Genomic DNA, 25,377 nt, shown 5'->3' with positions numbered 1-25,377 from the left:
ATACAGTTAGAGCACAAGTGAAGCAGATGACTGCCTTATGAACAGGGATTTTAATAAACTTTTGTTCTGTGTTTATTTAATGGATTTAATTGGTCCCAACCAATGAGCACCGTGGGAATGGATTTCTCAAGAACCTTTTAGAAAGTATACTTGCCAAAATTTGAATTTCCTGTCAGTGTTTAAGAGGTGACTGATTTAACTTCTCTTTTTCATTAAGACTGCATTTTAACTCTGGATCTAGAAAAGAAGTGAAGTTTTAAGAGCTAGGATAGGTATTCATACGTTTATTAGAGGCGTTGAGTATTATAATTGGTATTTGCTCTAATTCTCTGGCTAGAATGTGGGAAGTGGTTTCCTAGGAATGAGCTGAAGGTAGACCAACCAGTCAGGAGGCTGTTCGGTCCCAGGCATTAGGTAGTAGTGACTTAGACGAGAAAGGTGGTGTGAAGTTGGTGAGAAGTAGACAGATTCATAAGAGACAAAGGCGGGATAATTGAGGACACTTAGTGATCTACTGAATGTGGACATTGAGGGAAAAGGAAGAAGTCAGCGCTGATACTCGTTTCTGACTGAAGCATTCCCCGTTAAGAGCCTGGTGTATTATTTTGCTATTTCTGTGGAACAGCTTACCAGAGACTTAGTGGCTTAAAACAGCACAATCTTATTCTCTGACAGAGCTGGAGGTCAGAGGTCTGAAGTGGGTCTCCCTGGGCTAAAATCTCCATGTCAGATGGGCTGTGTTCCTTGGTGGAGCCTCTGGGGGAGAGTTGTTCTCTTGCCTTTCTCAGCTCCTGGAGGCTGCTCACATTTCTTCCGTCTTCCAGCGTAGCGGTGGCCAGTCTGGTCTTTCTCATCCTGCATCACTGTGACATTGACCCTCGTGCTCTCCTTCACTAATAGAGGCCCTCGTGATTATATTGTTAATAAGTGTACCCAGAGTAACCCAGGATAATTTATTTCCCCTTCTCAAGGTCAGTTGATTAGCAACCTTAATTCTCTCTCTCCGTGTAACGTACATACTCACAGGTTCTGTGGATTAGGAAATGGAACCTTTGGGGTGCTTTTATTCTGCCTACCACAAATGGGAACTCAAGGACTAGTGTTTTGAGGGGAAATGAATTCAGCTTTAGACATGTCTTCAAGTGGAGATGACCACTAAGCAGTTGGTCTTTGAGTTCAGGGTCAAAAAGGTAAGTATTTGGGAATAGCCTGCCCAAGGGAATTGAAACCATGCAATGTGTATTTGTTACTTAGAATATGTGAAATGAGCAGAGGGTCTGGGCCAGCATCCTGGGTTCTGGGTGAAGCTACAGGCAGATGAGATAGAGGAGGGGCTGCCGGGGGATAGGAGCACATCTAGCAGGATCTGGTTTCAGGGAGGTGGTTCTGTCTTCACCCAGAAAGGATCCTAAAGCATCTTTTTAAACCTCCTTCTATTACAAATCAGGAAACTGAGGCCCAGAAAGACGAAATAACTTGTCTAAGATAGTTGAACTAGTTAACAGGTGTACTTCTTGATTTCCTGCTTCAGTTTGTCTGCCACACTGCATCCAAGTCCATTTAATCTTTTCAATTTGAAGATGGTGTTGAGAAAAGATTTCGTGTGTGTGTGTTTTGTAGGTGTTCTGAATACCAAGAAAATAAGTTGTAGTAATAATGTTATCTGGCTAATGCCTTACTTACATGCAAGTAAAATTCTTTACAGCAAATAGCAGTTAAGAATTATTTTTTTTAAATCATGTAGACTTTTCTAAATGCAGCTTCATCTCTTTTTGCAGTCTCCATTTCTCCTCATTTGGTTGTTCTGTGCTGTCTCTCTCTTTTAAATAAACTTTTTATTTTGGAATAATATTGGTTTTACAGAAAGTTGTAGAAAGCTCAAAAGAGTTTCCATATACGCTCACGCAGATCCCCTACTTGTTGAGATCTTGCATTCCCATGGTACGTTTGTCAGAACTAAAAACAACATTGGTGCTTTACTATTGACTAAACCAAATGGTGCACGCCAGACTTTTCAGATTTCACTAATGTCTTTTTTCAAGATGTTGTCCAGGATCCAGCCCTGGCTGTCACATTGAATTTAGTCACCATCTCTTGTTGCATCTTAGTCTGTTTCTTTTTTTCCCCATTTTTTTTTCCTTGGTTTTTATAACCTTGACAACTTTGAGGAATCCTGGTTAGATATTCTGTAGAATGTCCCTGAATTTGGGTTTGTCGTAGTTAGAGTGAGATGATGTGGTTTTGGCAAGAAGACCATGAAAGTCAAGAGCCCTTCTCATCACATGAAACGAGGGGGTGCCCGCCATCAGCATGATTTGCTGTGATATGGATTCTTGGCACCTGGCCCCAGGAGTGTTTATCAGGTTTATATACTGTGAAGTTACGTTTTTCTCCCTCTACATACTGTTCTTTGGAAACAAGTCATTAAATCTACCCATACAAGTGAGGAGAGTTAAGCTCCGCCTCTTAGAGGGACAAATATCAACATACACTATTGGGAATTCTTTTGTAAAGAATTGTATTTCGCCTGTCCCAGTTCCTAATTCATCTGTTTCTCCAAGGCGTTCTGGTTCCACTTACCAGAAACTGATATTTAGAAACTAAGATCTGGGTTCTAGGTATGCTTGTTGGTGGCACTAGTGGTAAAGAATCTGCCTGCCAGTGCAGGAGACTCGGGTTTGATCCCTGGGTTGGGAAGATCCCCTGGATGAGGCATGGCAACCCACTCCAGTATCCTTGCCTGGAGAATCTGATGGACAGAGGATCCTGGTAGGCTACAGTCCCTGGGGTCGCAAAAGAGTCGGACACAACTGAAGCGACTTAGCATGCACCAGAATGTCACTGCTTCTAGGCCCTTTCAGCAGTCAGAGATAGGAAGTGTATGCATGTATACTAATAGATATGAACACATAGCTGTCATTGTTTCTGTATCTGTCCATCTGTATCTGCATTGAAGTATCCATGTGTTCATGCTGATGTCTTGAACTCTTATCTAGTATCACATGCTAAAATTGTAGTCTTCTTCCTTTGCTTATCTGTAACTTCCCTCTTTAACATTAAGAGACTTGGTTCCCACTGTCCACCACCCAGATACTTTATTTTGTAAAGCAGTTTCAGAATTGTTAGCCCATACCTCCATGATGGACAACATTATAAGCTAGCATACAGTGTTTATGTACAGTTCTTTTTGTCTTTAGTATTAACAGTTTTCAGTCAAAACACCACTCAGGGTTGCTTAAGTCAGCTCCTTTCCCCTCCAGCTTGCTTCAGTGAGCTTATGTCAGATATCTGTGATGCAGGTAAATTCCTCTGTCATAATCCACATTCCATCCCAGGATCCATCAGGTCCCTGATTGTTGCTGTGTTGTGGTTCACGTTGTTTTGTATACATGAAGGTTTTGTGAGTTAAATTTGTATGGGTTTTGACATTCCACTCTCTTTCTGAAAATGTATACTACACTGAAGACATGTTTACTAGCAGCAGTGTTTGAAGTGTTATTCTGAGAGCAAGACGGTGAATGAGACCGTGGTTAGTTTTGTAGGTCGGCAGTCAGGGTTAGTGAATCTTCTGTGGTCAGAGGTCAGGAAATAGTCCATGTATCAGGAGCCTTCAGTCATCACATGTTTGGAGGTGTTGGGGTTTAGAGGATTAGGTTTAGGGGTATTAGGATCAAGTACAAGGTAAAGAGTTATGTTATATCACTCAATCAGGACATAGGTATTGGAACTTAGAAGTGACGGCAAATGAAATCTGCATAAAAGGACATAGGTGTATGCGTACACAGCCAACAGGAGCAACATGGCAGTAGCTGCAGTAAGTTCTGAAGTGGAAAAAACGCTTGGGGGTTGTAAGGACTTGAAGGGAAAGGTTCTGTTTCTTTGAAACCCCTACAGAAATGTTTCTCAAACTGCCGTCCTCAGCAGCCTGTCATAGAAACAACTGGGATGCTCATTTAAAATTGCAGAATTGGAGTTCTAGAAGCCAAGCCCAGGAATCTGTGTTTTAGAAAAGCAGCCCAAGTAGTTCTGATTGCTCCTGAAGTTTGAAAACCTCTGCCCCTTGTAGTGAGAGTGGGATGCCTTGAAGGAAGCAGCTGTACGCTTGTGTTTACTAAGTGAATCCCACATGTGCCTTTTGATCAGAAAGCTGGTTTTGCAAATAATATTAGAAAAATGCCTAATGCTTATTGAGTGTCCATTCCATGATGAGTGCTTTTAGTAGAGTAGCTCGTTTAGTTTCTGTGAAGAAGATACTATGATTATCCTCTTAAAGTTTAGAAAGTTTGAATAACTTTGACAAATAATTCTTTACTGGTAGGTTCAGTTCAAACCCAGGCATTCTACCCACAGAGCCCATGTTGTTAATTATGTTTGAAATCTTTGCTTTTGGGGGTTCATGCCATGCATCTTTATAGTTTCGGAGATAAATTAGCCCATCTAAGAAAGAAGAGACTGTTTAAGTTACACTGCTATTTTGGTGCTTCAATAACTAAAAGTTTACATATGTTCATATTTTATTGTTCATATTCAGCTCTCAAGGAAACGGTGTTATAGTGATATTCCTGAACCCTGAGAAGAGGCATGTATCCTAAAAAAATTTTTAAACTGTTAAAAGATACTTAAAATAATATGACAGTGTCCCATTAATGTAAAAGTATGGAGCATAAGAGTAAGATCACAGATGTATAGGCTTTTAGACCTGAAATGAACTTTAAGGTCATCAATTCCCTCTTAAAACAAGGGAACTGAGTCCCAGAAGATTAAGTTGTTAACTCCAAGTCTCTGAGCTAATTACCAAGAGCCCCAGTTGTCCTGATTGAGTTCAAGACCATTTCTACTTTCATTCTGTTTCTTAAGTATCTTTATGAAACAGTTAAAAAAATTGTAACTGGAATTGTTTTTAAAATCCATTCCATTTAGTTGAACCTGATTAAAAGTTACATAGATGTTCACTGGGGGAAGACAATTTAAGGCTGAAATGAGAAGCATATCTAGTAAATTTGGAAGGAACGTTGGATACATTTGCAAAAATAGACATTTGAGTAAATGACTAGGATACTTAAGCCAGAAAGTTTGTTTTAAAACAAAGGCTTTTGTGGAAGGTATTATTTATGCGATCTTATATTCAGTTCTGGTTTTCTAGCCTAATAAAGAGGCCTAAAATAATTCAAGAGTATAAAAATAGGAAAATAGCTGGCTGAGTTCTGCATTTGTTGAAAACATAGATTTGAAGTAATCCTTTTTTGTCTGAAAATTCTTTGAATTCAGAAAGTATCTCAGAGAAGAGCAACTTACCATTTTAACTGTAAAACATATATTAAACAGTACACCTCTGGGACTTCCCTGGTGGTCCAGTGCTTAAGACTCTGCGCCTCCACTGCCAGAGGTGTGGGTTCAATCCCTGTTCAGGGACCTAAGATCCTACATGCTGCTGTGTGCAGCCAAAAAGAGATTTATAAGAACAATGTCCCTCAAAGTTTATCGGACTTCAGAATGCCCTTTGTGTATAGTGTTAATGACTCAGTTGTGTCCGACACTTTGTGACCCTATGGATTGTAACCTGCCAGGCTGCTCTGTCCATGGAATTCTGCAGGCAAGAATACTGGAGTGGGTTGCCATGCCCTTCTCCAAGGGATCTTCATGACCCAGTGAAGCCACCTTCACCCCTGAGCCACCAGGGAAGCCTGAGGACTTGTTAAAATACAGATTGCTGGTCCCCACCTCAGCATTTCCAATTCAGCTAGTTATCTGGTGTCGGACCTGAGAGTTTGTGTTTCTAGCAAGTTTTCTGGGGAATTGCTGATGCTGCTTGTCAGACAACCACACTCTGAGAACATCGAATTCAAGAAAACGATTTATAATGAAAAGCAATCATACTCTGGTGAGGTAATTATAGACTAAAAGCTGGTTTCTTTGGTATCTGTTACATAAAAGATTTCTGTTGATTCATGTTTCCATACTTTACTAGTAAAACCATGATGACAGTGAGAGACATTAAAATGTTGTGAAGTCCCATCTGAGTCACTATGGTAAAATTAAATTATATTAAATGTGGTTTACATTATATGGTTAAATGTACTTTTTTGGTAATGTAGTTGTCTGAAAATTAGGAGTTCGTGTGTGGAGTACATTAAGGGAATATTTATCTTTATTTATTTTGGGGTACACTGGGTCTTCGTTGCTTTGCTCGGGCTTTCTCTCGTTGCAGAGAGTGGGGACTTCTCATTGTGGTGGCTTCTCTTGTGGAGCACGGGCTCTAGGCACGTGGGCTCTCAGTACTTGTTACTCTCAGGCCTTTCAGCAAGAGGACTCAATAGTTGTGGCGCATGGGCTTAGTTGCTCTAAGGAAGCCCAAGATGTGGGATCTTCCTGGACCAGAGATCAAACCCCTGTGTCCTCTGCATTGGCAGGTGTATTCTTAGCCACTGTGCCATCAACAGTGTTTTAATTTGCATTTCCTGGATGACCAATACTGTCAAGTACCTTTTCATGTGCTTTTTTTTGGCATGCATCTCTCATGAAAGTGAAAGTTGCTTAGTCATGTCCAACTCTTTGCAACCCCATGGACAATTCAGTTCATGGAATTATCCCAACCAGAATACTGGAGTGGGTAGTCTTTCCCTTCTCCAGGGGATCTTCCCAATCCAGGGATCGAACCTAGGTCTTCTGCATTGCAAGTGGATTCTTGACCAGCTGAGCCACAAGGGAAGCCCAAGAATACTGGAGTGGGTAGCCTATTGCCTCTCCAGCGGATCTTCCCGACCTAGGAATTGAACCGGGGTCTCCTGCATTACAGGCAGATACTTTACTAACTGAGCTATTAGGGATGTCCTACCTCTCCTGAAGTGTCTATTCAAATATTGTTTCCAGTTGTTTGGGGCTGTTTTTGTTTGTTTTGAGAGTTCTTTTTGTATTCTGAGTACAGTTCTCTATCAGATACATGATTGTGAATATCTTCTCCCTATCTGCACTCCTAACAGTATTTCAGGGGCAAAAGTTGTTCATTTTGGTGACTCCAACTTATCCATTTGTTCCTTTATGGATTGTGCTTTTGGTTTTGTATCCAAGAAATCTTTGTCTAACCCAAGTTCACAAAAATTTTCTAATTTTTTCTAGAAGGTTTATGGTTTTATGTTTTACATTTAAGTCTGCAATCCATTCGGATTAAATTTTTGTGTATGGTGCAATGTAGGAGGTATAGATCAAAAACAAAGATTATTGTTTTTTTCTTTTTGCATATGATAGATCGTTGTCCCAGCATCACTTGTTGAAATGACTATCCTTTCTCCATTTCTCTTTGCTTTTTTGTCAGATCAGTTGTGCATATATGTTGTGTGTTGTTAACTTCTTGACTCTATTTTGTTCTTTTGGCCTGTCTTTATCCCAATACCATGCAACCCGGATTACAAAGGATTTATTACAAGTCTTGAAGTTGGCTAGTGTCAGTCTTCCATCTTTGTCATTTTCACAGTTCTTTCAGCTGTTCTAGGTCTTTTGTATTTCCACATGAATTTTAGAATCAGTCTGTCAGTTTCTACAAAAGGTCATTTCAGTGCAGTCACTCAGTCGTGTCTGACTCGTGTCGTGTGACCCCATGGACTGCAGTGTGCCAGGCCTCCCTGTCCATCACCAACTCCCAGAGCATGCTCGAACTCATGTCCATCAAGTCGGTGATATCATCCAACCATCTCATTCTCTGTCTTCCCCTTCTCCTCCTGTCTTCAATCTTTCCCAGCATCAGGGTCTTTTCCAGTGAGTCAGTTCTTCGCATCAGGTGGCCAAAGTATTGGAGTTTCAGCTTCATCATCAGTCCTTCCAATGAATTTTCAGGACTGATTTCCTTGAGGATGAACTGATTGGATCTCCTTGCAGTCCAAGGGACTCTCAAGGGTCTTCTCCAACACCACAGTTCAAAGCATTAGTTCTTTGGCACTCAGCTTTCTTTACAATCCAACTCTCACATCCATACATGGCTACTGGAAAAACCATAGCTTTGACTAGATGGACCTTTGTCAGGAAAGTAATATCTCTGCTTTTGAATATGCTATCTAGGTTGGTCATAGCTTCCTTCCAATGAGCAAGCGTCTTTTAATTTCATGGCTGCATTCACCATCTGCACTGATTTTGGAGCCCAAGAAAATAAAGTCTGTCACTGTTTCCACTGTTTCCCCATCTATTTGCCATGGGACCGGATGCCAGGATCTTAGTTTTTTGAATGTTGAGTTTTAAACCAGCTTTTTCACAATCTTCTTTAACTTTCATCAAGAGGCTCTTCAGTTCCTCTTCGCTTTCTGCCATAAGGGTGGTGTAATCTGCATATCTGAGGTTATTGATATTTCTCCCAGCAATCTTGATTCCAGCTTGTGCTTCATCCAGCCCAGCATTTTGCATGATGTACTCTGCATATAAGTTAAATAAGCAGGGTGACAACATATAGCCTTGATGTACTTCTTTCCTGATTTGGAACCAGTCCGTTGTTCCATGTTCAGTTCTAAATGTTGCTTCTTGACCTGCATACAGATTTCTTAGGAGGCAGGTCAGATGGTCTGGTGTTCCCACCTCTTTCAGAATTTTCCACAGTTTGTCGTGATCCACACAGTCAAAGGCTTTGGTATAGTCAATAAAGCAGAAATAGATGTTTTGGGGGGACTCTCTTGCTTTTTCTATGATCAATGGATGTTGGCCATTTGATCTCTGTTTCCTCTGCCTTTTCTAAATCCAGTTTGAACATCTGGAAGTTCTCACTTCACATACTGTTGAAGCCTTGCTTGGAGAATTTTGAGCATTACTTTGCTGGTGTGTGAGATGAGTGCAATTGTGAGGTAGTTTGAGCATTCTTTGGCATTGCCTTTGGGATTGGAATGAAAACTGACCTTTTCCCCATCTATTTTCCCCATCTATTTGCCATGAGGTGATGGGACCAGATGCCGGGATCTTAGTTTTTTTGATTGTTGAGTTTTAAACCAGCTTTTTCACAATCTTCTTTAACTTTCATCAAGAGGCTCTTCAGTTTCTCTTCGCTTTCTGCCATTAGGGTGGTGTAATCTGCATATCTGAGGTTATTGATACAGATTTTCCAGTATTATTTTCCAGTCCTTGGCCACTGCTGAGTTTTCCAAATTTGCTGGCATACTGAGTTCAGCATTTTCACAGCATCACCTTTTAGGACTTGAAATAGCTCAACTGGAATTCCATCACCTCCACTAGCTTTGTTCATAGTGATGCTTCCTCAGGCTCTCTTGACTTTGGACTCCAGGATGTCTGGCTCTAGGTGAGTGATCACACCATTGTGCTTATCTGGGTCATTAAGCTCTTTTTTGTATAGTTCTATAGTTTTATATACAAATGAGCAAGGGAAAGGCTAACAGAGTTTTGGCAAGAGATTGCACTGGTCATAGCAAACACCCTCTTCCAATGACATAAGAGAAGATTCTGCATATGGACATCACCAGATGGTCAACACTGAAATTAGATTGATTATATTTTTTGCGGCCAAAGATGGAAAAGCTTTATACAGTCAGGAAAAACAAGACTGGGAGCTGACTGTGGCTCAGATCATGAACCTCCTTATTGCCAAATTCAGACTTGAATTGAAGAAAGTAGGGAAAACCACTAGACTATTCAGGTATGACTTAAATCCATTATGATTATACAGTGGAAGTGACAAATAGATTCAAGGGTTAGATCCGATAGACAGAGTACCTGAAGAGCTGTGGACGGAGGTTTGTGACATTGTTTAGGAGGCCATCCCCAAGAAAAAGAAATGCAAAAAGGCAAAAATGGTTGTCTGAGGAGACCTTACAAATAGCTGAGAAAAGAAGACGAAAGAGAAAAAGAAAGATATACTCATCTGAATGCAGAGTTCCAAAGAATAGCAAGGAGCGATAAGAAAGCCTTCCTCAGTGATCAATGCAAAGAAATAGATGAAAACAATAGAATGGGAAAGACGGAGATCTCTTCATGAAAATTAGAGATACCAAGGGAACATTTCATGCAAAGATGGGCGCAATAAAGGACAGAAATGATATGAACCTAACAGAATCAGAAGATATTAAGAAAAGGTGGCAAGAATACACAGAAGAACTGTACAACATCTATAAAAAGTCTGCTGAAAATTTTTGTTTGCTTGTTTTGATTGGTATTGTGTGCCCTGCAGCCCGGAAACTCCCTCATGATAGTAAGATGGGCCATTATGGGACCTTATGTGTTTCCAGTCACTGTCCTTCCTTCCTTCTTGCATATGTCTGTTGTCTTGCAAACAGCTTTTCATTTATTTTCACTTTGAATTTTTGGGGTGTCTTAAGCAGAATAATAAATGTGGTTCCCATGGTTCTACCTTGGCCAGAAGTGCAAATACTATGGTAGGCTTTTGATAAATAAGAGTAACGTCTCTTGAGAAGGAGAATTGATAACAACATAGAAGGAGGATTAGAGCAGAAAAGATATTGGAAAGGGACGTCATTAAGGAAGCAAACTGCTAATATGAGAAAGAAACAGGAAAGATTGAAATTAAGGCAGCTGTAATTGGGAAGGAGATAATAGTTAAGCAGGCAGAGCTGATAGAACTCGGTAACTAGTTCAATGTGTGTGTGTTAGTCGCTCAATTGTGTGCAACTCTTTGTGACCCTGCAGACTGGAGCCCACTAGGCTCCTCTGTCTGTGGAATTCTCCAGGCAAGAATACAAGAGTGGGTTGCCATTCCCTTCTCCAGGGGATCTTCCTGACCCAGGAATCAACCTGGGGTCTCTTGCATTGCAGGCAGATTCTTTACCAGCTGAGCCACCAGGGAAGCCCAATATGGAAGTTCAGTATGGAGGATGCTAAAGGGAGAAGTCAAGATGACTCCAGGGGTTAGGTCTTGTATAATGTTTATTTCTGTTGCGGTGCAGAGACCGGGTGCCTGTGTGTGGGATGTGATTGATTGGGCCCTCCCATTTTATAAATACTACTGCAGTGTTCTAGAACCAGTTAGTTACTCATTTAATATTAATAGTTCTTTATTTCTTACTTTGCAGTTCACTGCTGTCATCCAGAAGCTGATATATTAGGGTGATAATTCCTATTACAGAAGTAGTCTACTTCATCCAGCAGAGTTCTCTAAGACACTTCTAGTCAGTTTAAGTGTTTATAGATGATTCTTTCTTTGATAAAGAGGCCTTTAAAGAAGGCAAGACAGAGACAGTATTCAGAGTCACTACTGATTTAAGTTAGGTAAAGTGAAGTGAAATAAAAGAAATCTTAGAAATGATGAGATAAGTAGTGAGAAAAATAGGAATCATGGTATAAAAATCTCAGAGACATCTTTTCAAGATCTTGCATTATTCGGAGTTACAGACATAAGGAAAAATGCTGATTAGCTGGTACAGTTATTAAAATGTGTATGGTAAGTTATGATAGACTTATTTTTTGGAGCTGTCACTGATTGAAGTTTAACAGATTGATTTGCCCTTGTTTTATGAAATCAAATATATTTTATTTTCTGAAAGTAATTAGCATAGAATTTATCCTCCAACAGACAGGATTATGGAATATAGTTGTTCTCTCCTTCTGTAATGGTGGCCCTTCCACTCTTGAAGAAATGTTTCTCAGAAGAAAATACTTCTCATTTAGACCAACACTTAATAGGTAAATGAGAGAGAATATAGTTCCTGTCTTCATAGGTCTTATGATCTAATAACTTCTTATCTCCTCAAACTTACATTTATAGTTTTTGTGAACTTAATTTTTGTTTAATTAAAGTGTTCCTTAATTAACTTTCTATTTTAAAGTAGGCTGACCCCATTCGTATATTTTTTCTTGGTTTAAATTTATTTGAAGTGAGTATGGCGATAGGCTGGTCTAAGGTAGTTGCTGTTCATTAACCTCATTTTGAGTAGCCATCTCATTTTATGAACTTACTAGATGTTTTTGTTCTTGATCATTCTAGTTTTTCTCCACTCCTCCTTCCTCTGTGGATTTTTTGTGGGTTTTTTTTTTTGACTAGAGTGACTGCTCTGGTACGGTAGAGATGGTTTCTAATCTAATGTGCATAGATCTTAGGAAGACATTAGACAAAGTCTTATGACATGGAAATAGGTTATGCCCAAAGGTTGATGATTATTGAGGTAGTTAGGAAAATGGACTCTGGTACTTAACCCTGATTTGAGTCTTCTCTTTGCAGTTTGTTATTTGTATGATGTTGGCTTAAGGTTCTTTACCTCTCTTGAGCTCTTTTTTTTTTTTTTTTTTTTAAGTTTTTTCCTTCCATCAAAAGAGGAATGACAGTGTCTTCTACACAGTTATTGCAAGGGTTGAATGAAATGAGGCATGTAAGTTGCTTTGCATAATGTCTGACATACACAGTGCTCAATAAATGTTAGCTATTATTTCATTTAACTTCTTGAAAAAATACTAAGAAAGAAAGAGGGTTTGGATTTATGGATCATAGAAGATAGGGGAGGCTACCTGTTAGATGGCATTTTAAAATTCAGAAAGACTTCCACCTCCTGAATGAAATAGAATGCCAGATTTCAGAAACATGAAATCTGACAATCTTAAATTTTGAATATTAGATTGAAAAATTCAGTGGTACTAATGTAGGAAGGGAGAGGTCTACTTTAATAGCAGTTCCTGTTGAGGTTTTGTTTTGTTTTTTTTTTAACAAAGTCAACCCAGGATCAAAGTGGTACACATGGAATAATAGTATTATCATAGTCTTAATTGGTTAACGTGTCATTGTAATTACTGGTTTTTTTTTTTTTTTTTTAATTCTGGAGTCCATCTTTAAAAAAGGAACATGGGTACATGAAGGCAGGAACTTGGGGCTCAATTATTTATTCTGATGAAGCAAAGACTTGCAGAGTGGGAGATACTGAGCAGCCACCTTCAGTAGTCCTTCCTATCTTTGAAGGACTGTAATCTGGGAGAGTTGACTCTGTGTGGCCCCAGCAGGTGGCTCTTCTGCAGCTCTGGAGTTGAGGACCGGGGTTCAAGTTCTACATCTAACACTGAGGCATGACTTCAGTGGCATCACTTAACCTCTCTGAACCTCAATTTCCTCAACCATATAAAACAGAGAGTAAAATCACTCCATAAGGAGGTTATGAGGTGTCAATGAGTTAATGTGTGTGAAAGAGCAATTCAGATTTATGGTTGTCATTGCCTCGAATTGTTCTAGAAGGCGCTGAATCAGCTCTCTCTTTGGAATGATTCTAATAATTAGAGCCATTCGATGGAGAAACAAGCTTTCACCTAATGCCAAGGCCACATCGTCATATGAGGGCTTTTTAGAAACTTCCGTGTAGAATGGAAATTTGTAAGAATCCTTTGAGCAGATATAGGGTGGTTACCTTGTTGATTGCTCTCTCCAGGGCACCCAACACTGCACCAGGCACATGGTCTGTGTTTGGTAGGTGTTTGTTCGCTGAGTGAATGGAAATTTCCCCATGACATTCACACGTGTTCTTTGTTTAGCATCACTCTTTCCTTGTATTTAATGTTCATGTTCTTCTCCCAGATGTTCTTGTTTGCTTTTACATATTTTAAAATGGATATTTTGACAGTAAACTGAAGCAGCCACTCATAGTTCTTTCTGTTCAGGCACATTTACCGAAGACTAAGGCAGAGAGAAAATATTGATGTAATTGTCAGTGTGAGGCATTGTGAGAGCTGTTTTTCTACAAGTTTGGCCATTTAATAAAATTTCTTATTTCTCTACTTCTGTAAGTGTTTTCTGTAAGTATCTGTTTCTGTAAGTATATATAGACACTTTTAAGAGAGGACGACTTATACATCCTCTCTTAAGAATCCGCAACCTTATGCATAAAATATTTCCATGGGATTAAATTCCCAAGAACCTCATAATAATGGTTGCCTCTGAGGAGGGAATTTGGAGGTTTGGAGACACCACGTTACTGTACTGGTTGAATTTTTCAACCATATGTTTAGTTAATTTCTTAACTATATACTTTATTGCTTTGAAAAAGTGAAATGACCCAGAGAGAGAGAAAGAGAGAGAGTCGCTCAGTCATGTCTGACTCTTTGCGACCCCATGGACTGTAGCCTACCAGGCTCCTCCGTCCCTGGGGTCTTTCAGGCAAGAGTACTGGAGTGGGTTGCCATTTCCTTTTCCAGGGGATCTTCCTGACCCAGGGATCAAACCCAGGTCTCCCTCATTGCGGGCAGACACTTTACCATCTGAGCCACCAGGGAAGCCAGGAGATAACCCAGTGATACATAATTCAGTAGATACTAGGCCATTTGAATAAGCTTTTCAGAGAATTTCTGCTTATATCTGTTTGCTGAGTTTTTCATGGGACAGTTTGTCTTTTTCTTGCTACATTGTATTAAAAAACAATTTTTTTTTTTTTTTTTTTCAAATAGATACTGGTTTAAGTGAAATAGAAGATTTCACTTGGGGAATATTGTAAAATACACAAAAGTTAACTGTAAAGTAACCTTCGTTTATTTAGAGTCCACTATGTTTAAGACATCCTGTGGGTGCTTTACCTACATTTTTTCAGTGTTCAACATGAGGTCTAAGCCCCACTCCCTTTTTTGTCTTTGCTGCCATAAATTCATGCAAGAGCTTTGATGTTGAACCAGAAGTCAAAGCCAGGCTTTGTTCTTTAAGCCTCCCGAGCCTTCTTCAGCCCCCACACTATTATCTAAAACTTGGGCACAGCCAAGGACTTGAAAACCAGCGAGAAATGGCAGTCACTGAAACTATGTTGGCTGGGATGCTGCTGTAAATATTACATACTGCCTTGAGTTCACTGTTTCTTTCCAGTCTGCTGGGGATTAGATAGGAACAAATGGACAGGAAGGGTATAGGAAAAGGATCTCAACCATGTAAAAGACAGACTTGACCTTAAAGATTCAGTTCAGTTCAGTTCAGTCACTTAGTCGTGTCCGACTCTTTGTGACCCCATGAATTGCAGCACGCCAGGCCTCCCTGTCCATCACCAACTCCCGGAGTTCACTCAGACTCACGTCCATCGAATCAGTGATGCCATCCAGCCATCTCATCCTCTGTCGTCCCCTTTTCCTCCTGCCTGCAATCCCTCCCAGCATCAGAGTCTTTTCCAATGAGTCAACTCTTCGCATGAGGTGGCCAAAGTACTGGAGTTTCAGCTTTAGCATCATTCCTTCCAAAGAACACCCAGGGCTGGTCTCCTTTAGAATGGACTGGTTGGATCTCCTTGCAGTCCAAGGGACTCTCAAGAGTCTTCTCCAACACCACAGTTCAAAAGCATCAATTCTTCAGTGCTCAGCTTTCTTCACAGTCCAACTCTCACATCCATACATGACCACTGGAAAAACCATAGCCTTGACTAGACGGACCTTTGTTGGCAAAGTAATGTCTCTGCTTTTGAATATGCTATCTAAGTTGGTCATAACTTTCCTTCCAAGGAGTAAGCGTCTTTTAATTTCATGGCTGCAATCACCATCTGCAGTGATTTTGGAGCCCCCCAAAATAAAGTCTGACACTGTTTCCACTGTTTCCCCATCTATTTCCCATGAAGTGATGGGACCAGATGCCATAATCTTTGTTTTCTGAATGTTGAGCTTTAAGCCAACTTTTTCACTCTCCTCTTTCACTTTGATCAAGAGGCTTTTTAGTTCCTCTTCACTTTCTGCCATAAGGGTGGTGTCATCTGCATATCTGATTCAAGGACCTTATAATAGCTAGCCAAAAGAGGTCTGTGGATATGTTTTAAAATGATAGATGCCCATAGCCTGGGATTCATAGGGCTTTTGTTGACTGGTAAAGACTAAGATTGTATCCAGAGATTGAGTTCTAAATTTTATTCTCCATAGAATTTACTTCAAGCAATATTTTGAGTTATACCTTTATCATGGTGGTTTATATATACTAACTACACATCCTAAGGAATATTTATCTATATAATGAAAGGTGGTTGCCATTGCTTTGGGGTAGAATTATTTAAGTCAGTCTCTCTTTGACTTTCTCTCACTCTTAGAAGAAGGTAATGTTTAGGAGAATTTCTTAGACCAGAGAACCGATTTTTCATTATTCCATGACTTTTACATGAAGTGTGTTTTACTTATTTGTGTGTAGTAGTTCAGACACTATTGCACATGCCTTCCATGCTCTTAGTCAGACCTGAGGTCAGATCCTAACTCTACTGTTTATTAACTGTGTGACTTGGGACAAATGACTTAGCCTGAGTGAGCATCAGTTTCCTTGTCTTGAAATGATATTTACCAAGACCGCATTTACTCTGTTGTGACAGAGGATGAGGAATGTGTTCAAAGTGCCTGGCATGTGGTCAGTGGTCAGTGAAGAGTTAATCTATGTCTTCTCTGTTCGTTCTCGGGGTTTTGTGTGACCATTTAAACGCTATGGAGGTGGAGAGGACCGAGGGCATTTGTTTAGCCTCTATACAAACCGGTGAACACCTGATGTACACTAACGCTTCCAGACACAAGTCACATTTACCCCCTTACCTGTTAAGCCTTTCCTGCCTCACATGAGCAGTGTTAGCCATTCCTTCCGAGTGCATCCATCTCTGCCTGGCTTGTAGTAAGTGCTTAATAAGCATTTGCTAGGTGAGTGAGTTTTCTGGACAGTAGTGTGTGAGTGGGTGAGTGGGTGGGTGTGTGGGGATGGGGGATTGTTGATAAAGCTTCTCATAGCACGTTGTAGTCTTGTGGATTTATATTAGTGCTTTGGTCTCACATTATCCAAACAGCTGAGAGAGTTGAAGCAGTGAACTTCACTGGATACTGTTCAGTTCTAAAGGCAAAGTGCTTTCAGCATTTAGACTAACTACATTTGTAGTGTAGTTGCCCATTCTGTAATTATTATAATGATAGATAATATTTTGTGAGTGCATACTGTGGGCCAGGCCCTGTGCTAATCAGTTTAGCTACATTTTCCCACGTAGTCCTCACATTAGCTTTATGAGTTATGTGCTATTATTGTACCCATTAGACAGAAGAGGAAACTGAGACTCAGCGTTACGTGCCAAAGACTACACAGCTAGCAAGCAACATAACCTGGATTTGAATGTCAAGTGACTCCAGAACTGTCTCTTTGAGTTACTGTATTATACAGCTTCCCTCTTCTGTATTACTATGATAAGAAAATTGTATAGATGGGTATAGATGATTGTAGAGGTCAGTATTTCACAAAGATTTCCCCAGTATTTCCTAAGCTTGTGAAAGAAGCAGTTGCTTACCAGTTGGTGTCATATACTGTTATACTCTTCACTATAATTTCTGGTGGGAAGCAGTTATGTAATGTGCATTCCGTTTTAATTTTACCACGGGAATATCTGTGAGGAGGAATAATGGTGAATAAAGTACAGTGCAGTGAGAAGTAACCAGGTTTCTATTAAATATTGCTCAAGCAGTGAGTAAGTCATTAAATTCGACTTTTGATGAATATATAATGATTGCTTAATACTAGGCTGCCAGGAAAAACACACACACACACCCACTCATAGAGGTAGGTGTGTGTGTCATATATTACTATGTTGCTGGAGATAGTTGAAGCTGTATTTTAAAAGAGGAAGGGGCTTTTTTTTTTTTTTCCCCACAGAGGGAGGAAGAGGCAGTCTGGTTTATACTGTCGTTTATTTGAGTTTATTCAAAAAGAAGATATTTCTTGCTTACAAAATAATGGAAGAATCAATTTTAATTTGAAGAGATTAGGAAATATTTATTCCCTATTTCCTGTTTCAGAAAGTAAAATCTCCCTACTGTATGTGCCACCTGTTCTAGGAAATTTAAAACAGAAACCAGGCTATTCTCTGCCTCCTTTCCTTCCTTCCTCCTCGCCAAATGGACGCATGTACTTTATGGCACTGAATGTTGATCAGATCGTTCTGAGTGTGTGCTTCATGTTGAACTGGAGTCAGCAACCCCCGTAAAACACTGAATGGCTGCTTTGTCTTGGTATTTTACTAATAAAATGCATGGCGTTGAATTTTATTCAACTCTGTATAATTGGTCTTGTTGCTATTTAGACATGCCTATACATGACTTGGTAGAATAGAAAACCACCTGATTCTGCAGTATTTGTTTGTTTAGGACAAAACTTCAGCAAACAACTTGAGCATGGGCAAAAGTGCTGTTGAATCATGGGCAGAACGTTGGAAGGGATAAGTAGGTGAAATTTGTCTTGAGGGTGTGCCTCCCAAAAACACCCGCGCCCCCCACACACATGTGTCCCTGTTGTAAAGGTAAAGGGGTCTTATGGACCAAGAAGGCATTAAGCATTTGGTCCTGTTCTGGAGACTAGGGAGGATTCTGGAAGAGGACCCTGGGGCTGGAATCATAGAAGAGATATCTGGTGGTGTGGGGAGGTGGCCTAGAGATGAGCTGGGATGGATGTGCTAGGGGAGGGAGGAGGGCAGGAGTCGCTTTTTCGTGTCTGTTTCACTGAAGGCACTTCTACTGAAGACTTGAAGGATAATGAGGAAACTTATTTGACTCTGGGTGCTGTGTGCTATCAGACTTTTTCCAGCTGTGCTTCCCAAACCTTGGGGCTAGGCCTCTGGGAAGAGAAGTTAACTTCTCTCCAGTGCGTTCCTTAGGCTGCTGCTGAGGACGGCTGTGGCTTGGGAGGGGCATTGTTTAGAGTAATTGATCACGAAGCTGCATCTCTTAGTGGCATCACTTCACCTTCCATTCTTGCTGAACTGGTTGCTGGTGTAGAAGGAAAGCTTGACCGGTCTGTTGACCATGCCCATCTGGACTTGGGGAAGCCAAGACAGAGAATCTTCTCTATCCCTGTTTTTTCACCAGTGGCCAAGAAAGTGGTATTATATGGAGGAATAAGGTGGGAATAGACACCAGACAATCCTGGAACTCACCCTGGATAAACTCTCATGAGTCCGTATTGTGCCACATCAAGCATTACCATATTGTTAAAGGCTTGCAACCTACATTGTTTAGCTACAGAGGACCTGGAATTTGTCTCACCTGAGTCTGCTGACATCTGTAAAAATAGCCAGTCCGTCTCCTCCCTTCCTGTCCTCCCTGACACCTCTCTCTTCTCCCTCATTTTGCCCCAGTCTTTCACTTTTGAGACAACCCTCATTGATTGCTAGTTTTCATACATTATTTTGCTTTCATACTTGGTTGCTGTCTTGGTCATCATCTTCTTCTCATTGAAATTTCATGAATTTTAAGTTGAATTTGATTGCAATACTACATCACCCATTTCTGCTTAATGTACTTTATGTAACATGTAACTTCAGTGTCTTATCCAACACTTCAAGAGAGAATAGTATGGTTATAATATTGCTGTTAGTGCATTCTGACATTGGGTAACAGGTGACGTGTCTAATGATTAGCGCAGCTGCCGAGATTGCATAATTACAGGTTTGTGTGACTTTAGGGGAATCATATACAGGGCACCTGCCTCCATTCAGATAAACATTAGATAAATACCAGAGCACTTCAGCCTAAAAAGAAGCCCTCCTTCAGCAATTGTCACTATTTTTCTAGGGTTTGCCAATGAACAGGAAAATGAAACAGAAGCTGTCTTTAAAGAATGGGCTTCATTCTATGGTCCTTCCTGGTCTACAAATACTTGGTCAGTTCTTCGAGTTCTATTAGCAGTTCATAGTACTTATTAGCAGTCCATAGTGTTTGGGATGCTAAGCTGGATCACTGGGTATGAACAAGGTGGATTTGCAGGAGGCCAGCCACTGTACTGGCGTACTTACAGGAACAGTTATAATTATCTGTGCCCTCTGGACTTAATTTGCAGGGGCAGGGTTAGGGGGACATATTTCAGCCAGTTCTTGAAGTAATTTCTTGGAGCAGCTTCTTAGTTGGTGTGCCAGACGTGTTACACGGGACTCACCAAGTCTCCAGGAGACCTCCCCACCTATTTATTAACTTGTAAATGAATGTTCAAGTGTATTGCTTAGGTTCACTTGATTAACACAAGCAAGAGTTGATTTTAATACATTGATGCTCTTTCAGTGGCACATCTAAGAAATCCTAGACTCCCAGACCCCTGCTTGGCTAGGGAGGACGGTGGCAAGAGTACTGGAATGGGTTGCGATTTCCTTCTGTAGGGGATCTTCCCAACCCAGGGATCGACATTGCAGTCAGACACTTTACTGTCTGAGCCACCAGGGAATCCCCGTCAAAAGCTTGGAGTAGAAATAGTTTTGACCCTGGGCTCCACTCAGAAGTATGTCTGCATGTGAAGCCTTCCCAGGCTCTTCCCTCCCCTGAAACAGTTCTCTGCTGCTGCCCTGGCGTGGCTGCTGCTTCCTGCTCTGTTGTCGCTGGTGCTCTTGGCTTGGTTCTGGTGGACTTAGCAGCTGCTGGAAGAGCTGACTTCCTCTCTGAGCATTCAGGGGTGACTTGGTTGCTTTTATAAAGCCTCTCCAATTAGCCTTGCTGATGGGAAAGATCACTCTCTTCACCAGTGTTAAAACTTCGTAAGGGGAAGATCATTTTCTCTTTGTTACTGATTTGCTCTTCCAAGGAATGTGGGAAAGCCTTTCCCCACCAGGCCAGTCACATTTGACTGACCTTGGCCAGTGTCCTCCTTGGAACAGGCCACCCAGAGCTGAGATGAAGCTAGCTGGAGGCCGTGACTTTTTCTCCAGTCACCCGCCCCCAGGATTTGTTCCCTAGATATTCATGGAGAGGTTAGAGGCGCTTGGTCCTTCTCGTGTTGAAGCATCTTTTAGCACAGGGAGGCTAGTGTACATACGTTGCAGCTGGAAGGCCTGCATGCCGAGGCCTGACTGCCGCTCACCACCATGTGTCCTTGAGTGAGTTATTACTTCAACTGCATGGTGCTCCAGTTTTCTCATATAAAGTAGAGATAAAACTACCTTTCTCTTAATGTTGCTGTGAAGTTTAATATAAACACAGTGTGCTGAGTGCATCTTGGCTCATAATATAAGTGCTTACTAATTATTAGCTACAGCTATTATTATTACATATATTTTTATCATTGCAGTTACTTTCCAGGCTTGCAGAGGTGTGGTACAGTAATATTTTCCTCTCCGAGCTATGTCATTCAGTGAATTTTAACATCATTTTTGTAATGCCCCTGCTCCCCACCCTGCTTTGGGGCCAGCCTTTTTCCTATGGAAAAATCACAATGAAAATAGAATAGGCAAATACATTTATTACGTATCTTTACATTTGAATTCAATTGAATATCAGGTCAGGACAATTTTTAGTTTGGCAAAAGTTTAATTTTCAAATTTATATATGATGGTTGTATAAGAATATTGTTATATTTCTTTGTTGGTTCCCAAGAACACTAAGGCATTGTTCGTACCCTCAAATGGATTAAAATCTGTTTGGAAAAATGAGACAATTTCATATAGGAAAACAAGATTGCTTTTGGTTCAAAGTGCCAAAGTGTCAAGTATAGATAAATACAGTCGTTAAGATAAATTAAACAAGATCCTTCTAGGCTGGTAGAGTTTAAAAGTTGGCAGGGCTTGAGCTCAGCCCTTGAAGGGTGGTTTGGATTTGGTTGGTGTGGGTTTTTACGAAGGGCTGTCCCTGTAAGAGTGGGAGAATTTGGATAGCGGAATTATATACCGTGGAGTAAAGGATCAAGGGACCTCTAGCTACTCAGCCCCTCTGCCCCTCTCCATTCCCCAGCCACTTTTTGGTCAACAGCCCACTCCCTGTCATGTGCTTATCCCTCTTTTCCTCCTGAGTTCTTCCGGACTTTATTTAGCCTTTTACATAAAACACTATGCTCTTTCCCCACCCCAGTTCCTTGTAGAACAAGACACATTCCGTATACCTTTCTTTGCCTGGTATTTCTGAAGCCTGAACACAAATAAAAAAGAGGTTATTATTGTAATAATGAGGGAAATGGTGGTTAACAGCTGCCTGATATGGATGTTTCTCATGGCCTCCCCTCCAGATGCCGTTGTGGGAGTCTCTTCTAGTTCTTATCTACTGTCTCTGGTCTCTCCAAGCCCTTTTCTCCAGCAGGTCAAAACATTGACTTGGGGCTGAGGTTATCTGACTGAGCATCACTTCCAGCTGTGGTGTGGCTCTCAGTTCTTTTCAGGAGTAGTTTCCTCCTCTCTTCCGTGCTTTCTCTTTGTTGCCTTGGGCTGCACTATTCATCACTTAGGTTCTTTAGCTTGTCCCAGCATTCTTGCGCCTTAGTGGAGGCTGTGTGTGCCCAGTTGGCCTCCTTAGATGCTTCCCCTAGGCTTCATGCCATCAAATCCTGGCCTAGCCATCATTGCTTAGGTTCGCCTTTGCAGGGAAGGTCTCCTTCACCTTATATTTTAAATTGTTATCTAATTCAAGTCTTACTATTATCCATGGGCCCTTGATGATAAGAGCATCATCCTGCTTACTTTGCAAACTTGAATGTCAAAAGCACATTTCTAAGTGCTTTCAAAAATTAACTCAATTCCAGAGGAAGGTTGCCAACGTTATGTCAATTCCTGCTGCTTTAAGCCCCTGATAGATTTTTATTTCTTATATTTGCCCCTGATACATCCTTTAGAAAGTTTCTACTTAGGTTGAAGTTTCCATTAATTATTGAATTTTTTTAGAAAGCAGTTTATGCTGTTAGTCTTTGCTCAGGTTACCAGCTTTACCCACTTTTTTCAGTGGTCCCAAAATAAGAATCCATTACACATAAAATACACTGATTTCTTTAAGAAAACAAACAAAAAAACCTGCACCATTATTTCCTTTAATTAGATAAAACTTGTGTGAAACCAGGGGCCTACTTCTCCCTTTTAAAAAGATTTTCTTTTTTTATATTTTTCATTATTTTAAATGAGAAAAAACTAAAAAAAAAATTTAAAAACTAAAAAAACCTAAATTATAGGTCAATTCCAAACTCCTAACCAATTTGCTGAAATGTAAATATATACAGTAAAATAGTAAGTCACAACCCATCATCATTAGGATATAGATTGTTTAAAATTCTCTTTCTGATCATCAAGCAGTTAATATGATTTTTAACAAACAGCTGCTATATTATGGCAATAGAGACACGTTGGTACCAGCAACAGCTAAGCAACATGTCTCTTTCATTGATGTTTGGACATTTTTGAATAGTCTTACTATTTTATTTGGTATATGACTTGAGACCTTTCTCTTATACCATTTTGTTTAAAATTTGTATTTAATTTTGTGAATGTAAATACAATTTTTTTATTATGTAAACCCTGCTCCTTCCCACTCCTCAAAAAGAAAAACAAAAAACTTATGTAGAGGTATGTATATATTTTGTGAAGTCTGGGTGTTACAAGCCAAGAGATACTCTACTAAAAACATGTTAGCCCAGGAGATATTTTAAGGAATGTGTTTATTATTGACTACTGTAAAACTAAAGCATAATTTAGAAGTCTAGGAAATAATTTCTTAAAAGCCAAATGTAAGTGGGTTTTACATGATTTTATAACTTTGAGCTAGACAGTTGTATTGTTCTTCAGGGGAGACAAGGAATACTGACATTCGTCTGAGTTAGGGTATTTGAATGAAGAGTCTTTGTGTGCATCTCCAAATGTGATTTAAGGACACCAGTTTTGGAAATGGCAACCCACTCCAGTACTCTTGCCTGGAAAATCCCACGGACAGAGGAGCGTAGTAGGCTACAGTCCATGGGGTCGCAAAGAGTCAGACACAACTGAGCAACGTCACTTCACTTCACTTCAGGTTTTTAAATGCTAACGTTTTTTATTAATCTGTGTTCTCTATCTTCTCCTGATCTGTTAAATTGTGTGTCTAGAGCTTGGGGAAAATGTTTCTTTTAAGCGCTTTTAATATTATCTCACTTTTCTAGTCTACTAGTCACTTTTTGTAACCCTCTTGTTCCCTGAGGGTTTTTAATTTTTAAATACAGTCAGGACGGTTGTTTCCTGCTCTGACCGACACCTGAAACGTTTGGGGATCTGTTTCCGCTGTGGCTTGTTGTTGCAGTTTTTCAGAAACACATTTGTTCTTTCTTTCTCTCTGCCCTCTTTTCTGCTCAGTGGCCAAGGCCCACCTCCCTACAGCCTGGAGAAGCAGAGTGGGCTTATTACTCTAGTTCATCTTTATTCTGAGAAGTGGGGACCCTCAAGTTACTAGGGGAATGTATGTAACTTTGGATCCTGCGTTCTGCTTCTGATTTGGCCCTGGTATTTCTTACTATCTTGTGACTTTTGTTTTTAAGGAGATCTCTTTTTTTTCTGTTTTACCCTATGATTTTAGTTGTCTTCAGTAGGAGGATTGGTCTGCATAACCCAGTCTACCATTACCAGAAGTGAAAAATCTTCCTTATTTGATCTTTAATGATACTGTGGGGTTCATGTGCAGACATATAACTGCACTGCTTTAATGGATGATGGAACTGAGGCTGAGAAAAGTGTAGTGGTTGATTTCAGACTGTCCAGGCAGGTGGCATAGCTGAGACTCGTGTGTCTGAGTCTACATTTCCACCTTTGAGCCTTTTTCTGTTGGCCATCTTCTTCAAATTTAGAATGAACCAGGTGTATATTGAAGACATTTTAAAAGATGTAATACTTTTGCAAAATCATTTACATAGATCATTGACTAATAATTATGTTGGTGTAGCTTTTCCCAGCTATGGCATTTTAAGTGAAAAACAATAATTTGTTTCCCTTTTATTTTTCAGCTGAAGTGAGTAGTGAATACAGTATGGATAAGGCAATGGTTGAATTTGCAATGATGGATCGGGAACTAAACCATTATTTAAAGGCTGTGCAATCTACAATAAACCATGTAAGTTTACACCACTCACCTGGTTATATTTGGTTACAAGTGACTGACTTAGAAATAGAAACACAAAATCAAAATTCTTCACTAACCTTTAATAGTTTCTTATCCTTTCTGTGGTAACTATTAATCTCTTCTTAATCAGGAAGTTCATAGAATAGGAATCTTAATTATTTTCCTAAATAGGTCACCTAGATTTAATTAGGATATTACAGTTTAGATTTCCTTGCATTTTTTAGTCTCAGATTTTATTAGTCTAAGCCCCCTATGAATGTGAGTAGTTTTTTATAAAAAACTAAAAACTGCATAGAACTTGTTTTTATTGTTACATTTGTTTCAGCATACAATTTAGACCCGGTTTGGTTACTCATTCTCCAGCTGTAACTAATATGTAGCTATTGCAAAATTCATAGAATCAGATAATAGGGAAGAGTTTTAGAGAAAGTTTAAAAATAAAGCAGCTTGGCATTTCGTTTTTTCCAGAAGCCAAACTTTGTTGGCTCCGGCTATCACAGGAACAACACATAAAGCAGTTAAGGTGGGAACATAGCAACATCCTTTTCAGCAGTACTGTGTTGAGTAAGAAATGAGCAATATGATTGCAGTAATGTTTCTGAGAAGTGCTTTGTCCTCTGAGCAGTGGAAACTCCCCTTTGAACTGATTTCATATACCTGTGTAATAGG

At 40.1% G+C, this 25,377-nt stretch overlaps 1 protein-coding gene across 5 annotated transcripts in view; it reads left to right on the top strand.

Moving 5' to 3' along the window:
• NSMCE2 (NSE2 (MMS21) homolog, SMC5-SMC6 complex SUMO ligase) overlaps nt 1–25,377 on the top strand; it is a 237,702-nt gene that overhangs the window by 22,485 nt on the left and 189,840 nt on the right. For all 5 annotated transcript variants that reach the window (XM_070802468.1, XM_070802465.1, XM_070802469.1 and 2 more), the window contains one exon: nt 24,593–24,699. In XM_070802468.1, coding sequence (XP_070658569.1) covers nt 24,593–24,699 — 107 coding nt within the window. The remainder of the gene's footprint in view (nt 1–24,592; nt 24,700–25,377) is intronic.

This window comes from Bos indicus, chromosome 14, assembly GCF_029378745.1.
Source record: "Bos indicus isolate NIAB-ARS_2022 breed Sahiwal x Tharparkar chromosome 14, NIAB-ARS_B.indTharparkar_mat_pri_1.0, whole genome shotgun sequence".
Classification (NCBI taxonomy): Eukaryota; Metazoa; Chordata; class Mammalia; order Artiodactyla; family Bovidae; genus Bos; species Bos indicus.
The sequence above is the reverse complement of the archived record's forward strand: the minus strand, read 5'-3'. Positions and strand labels throughout refer to the sequence as shown.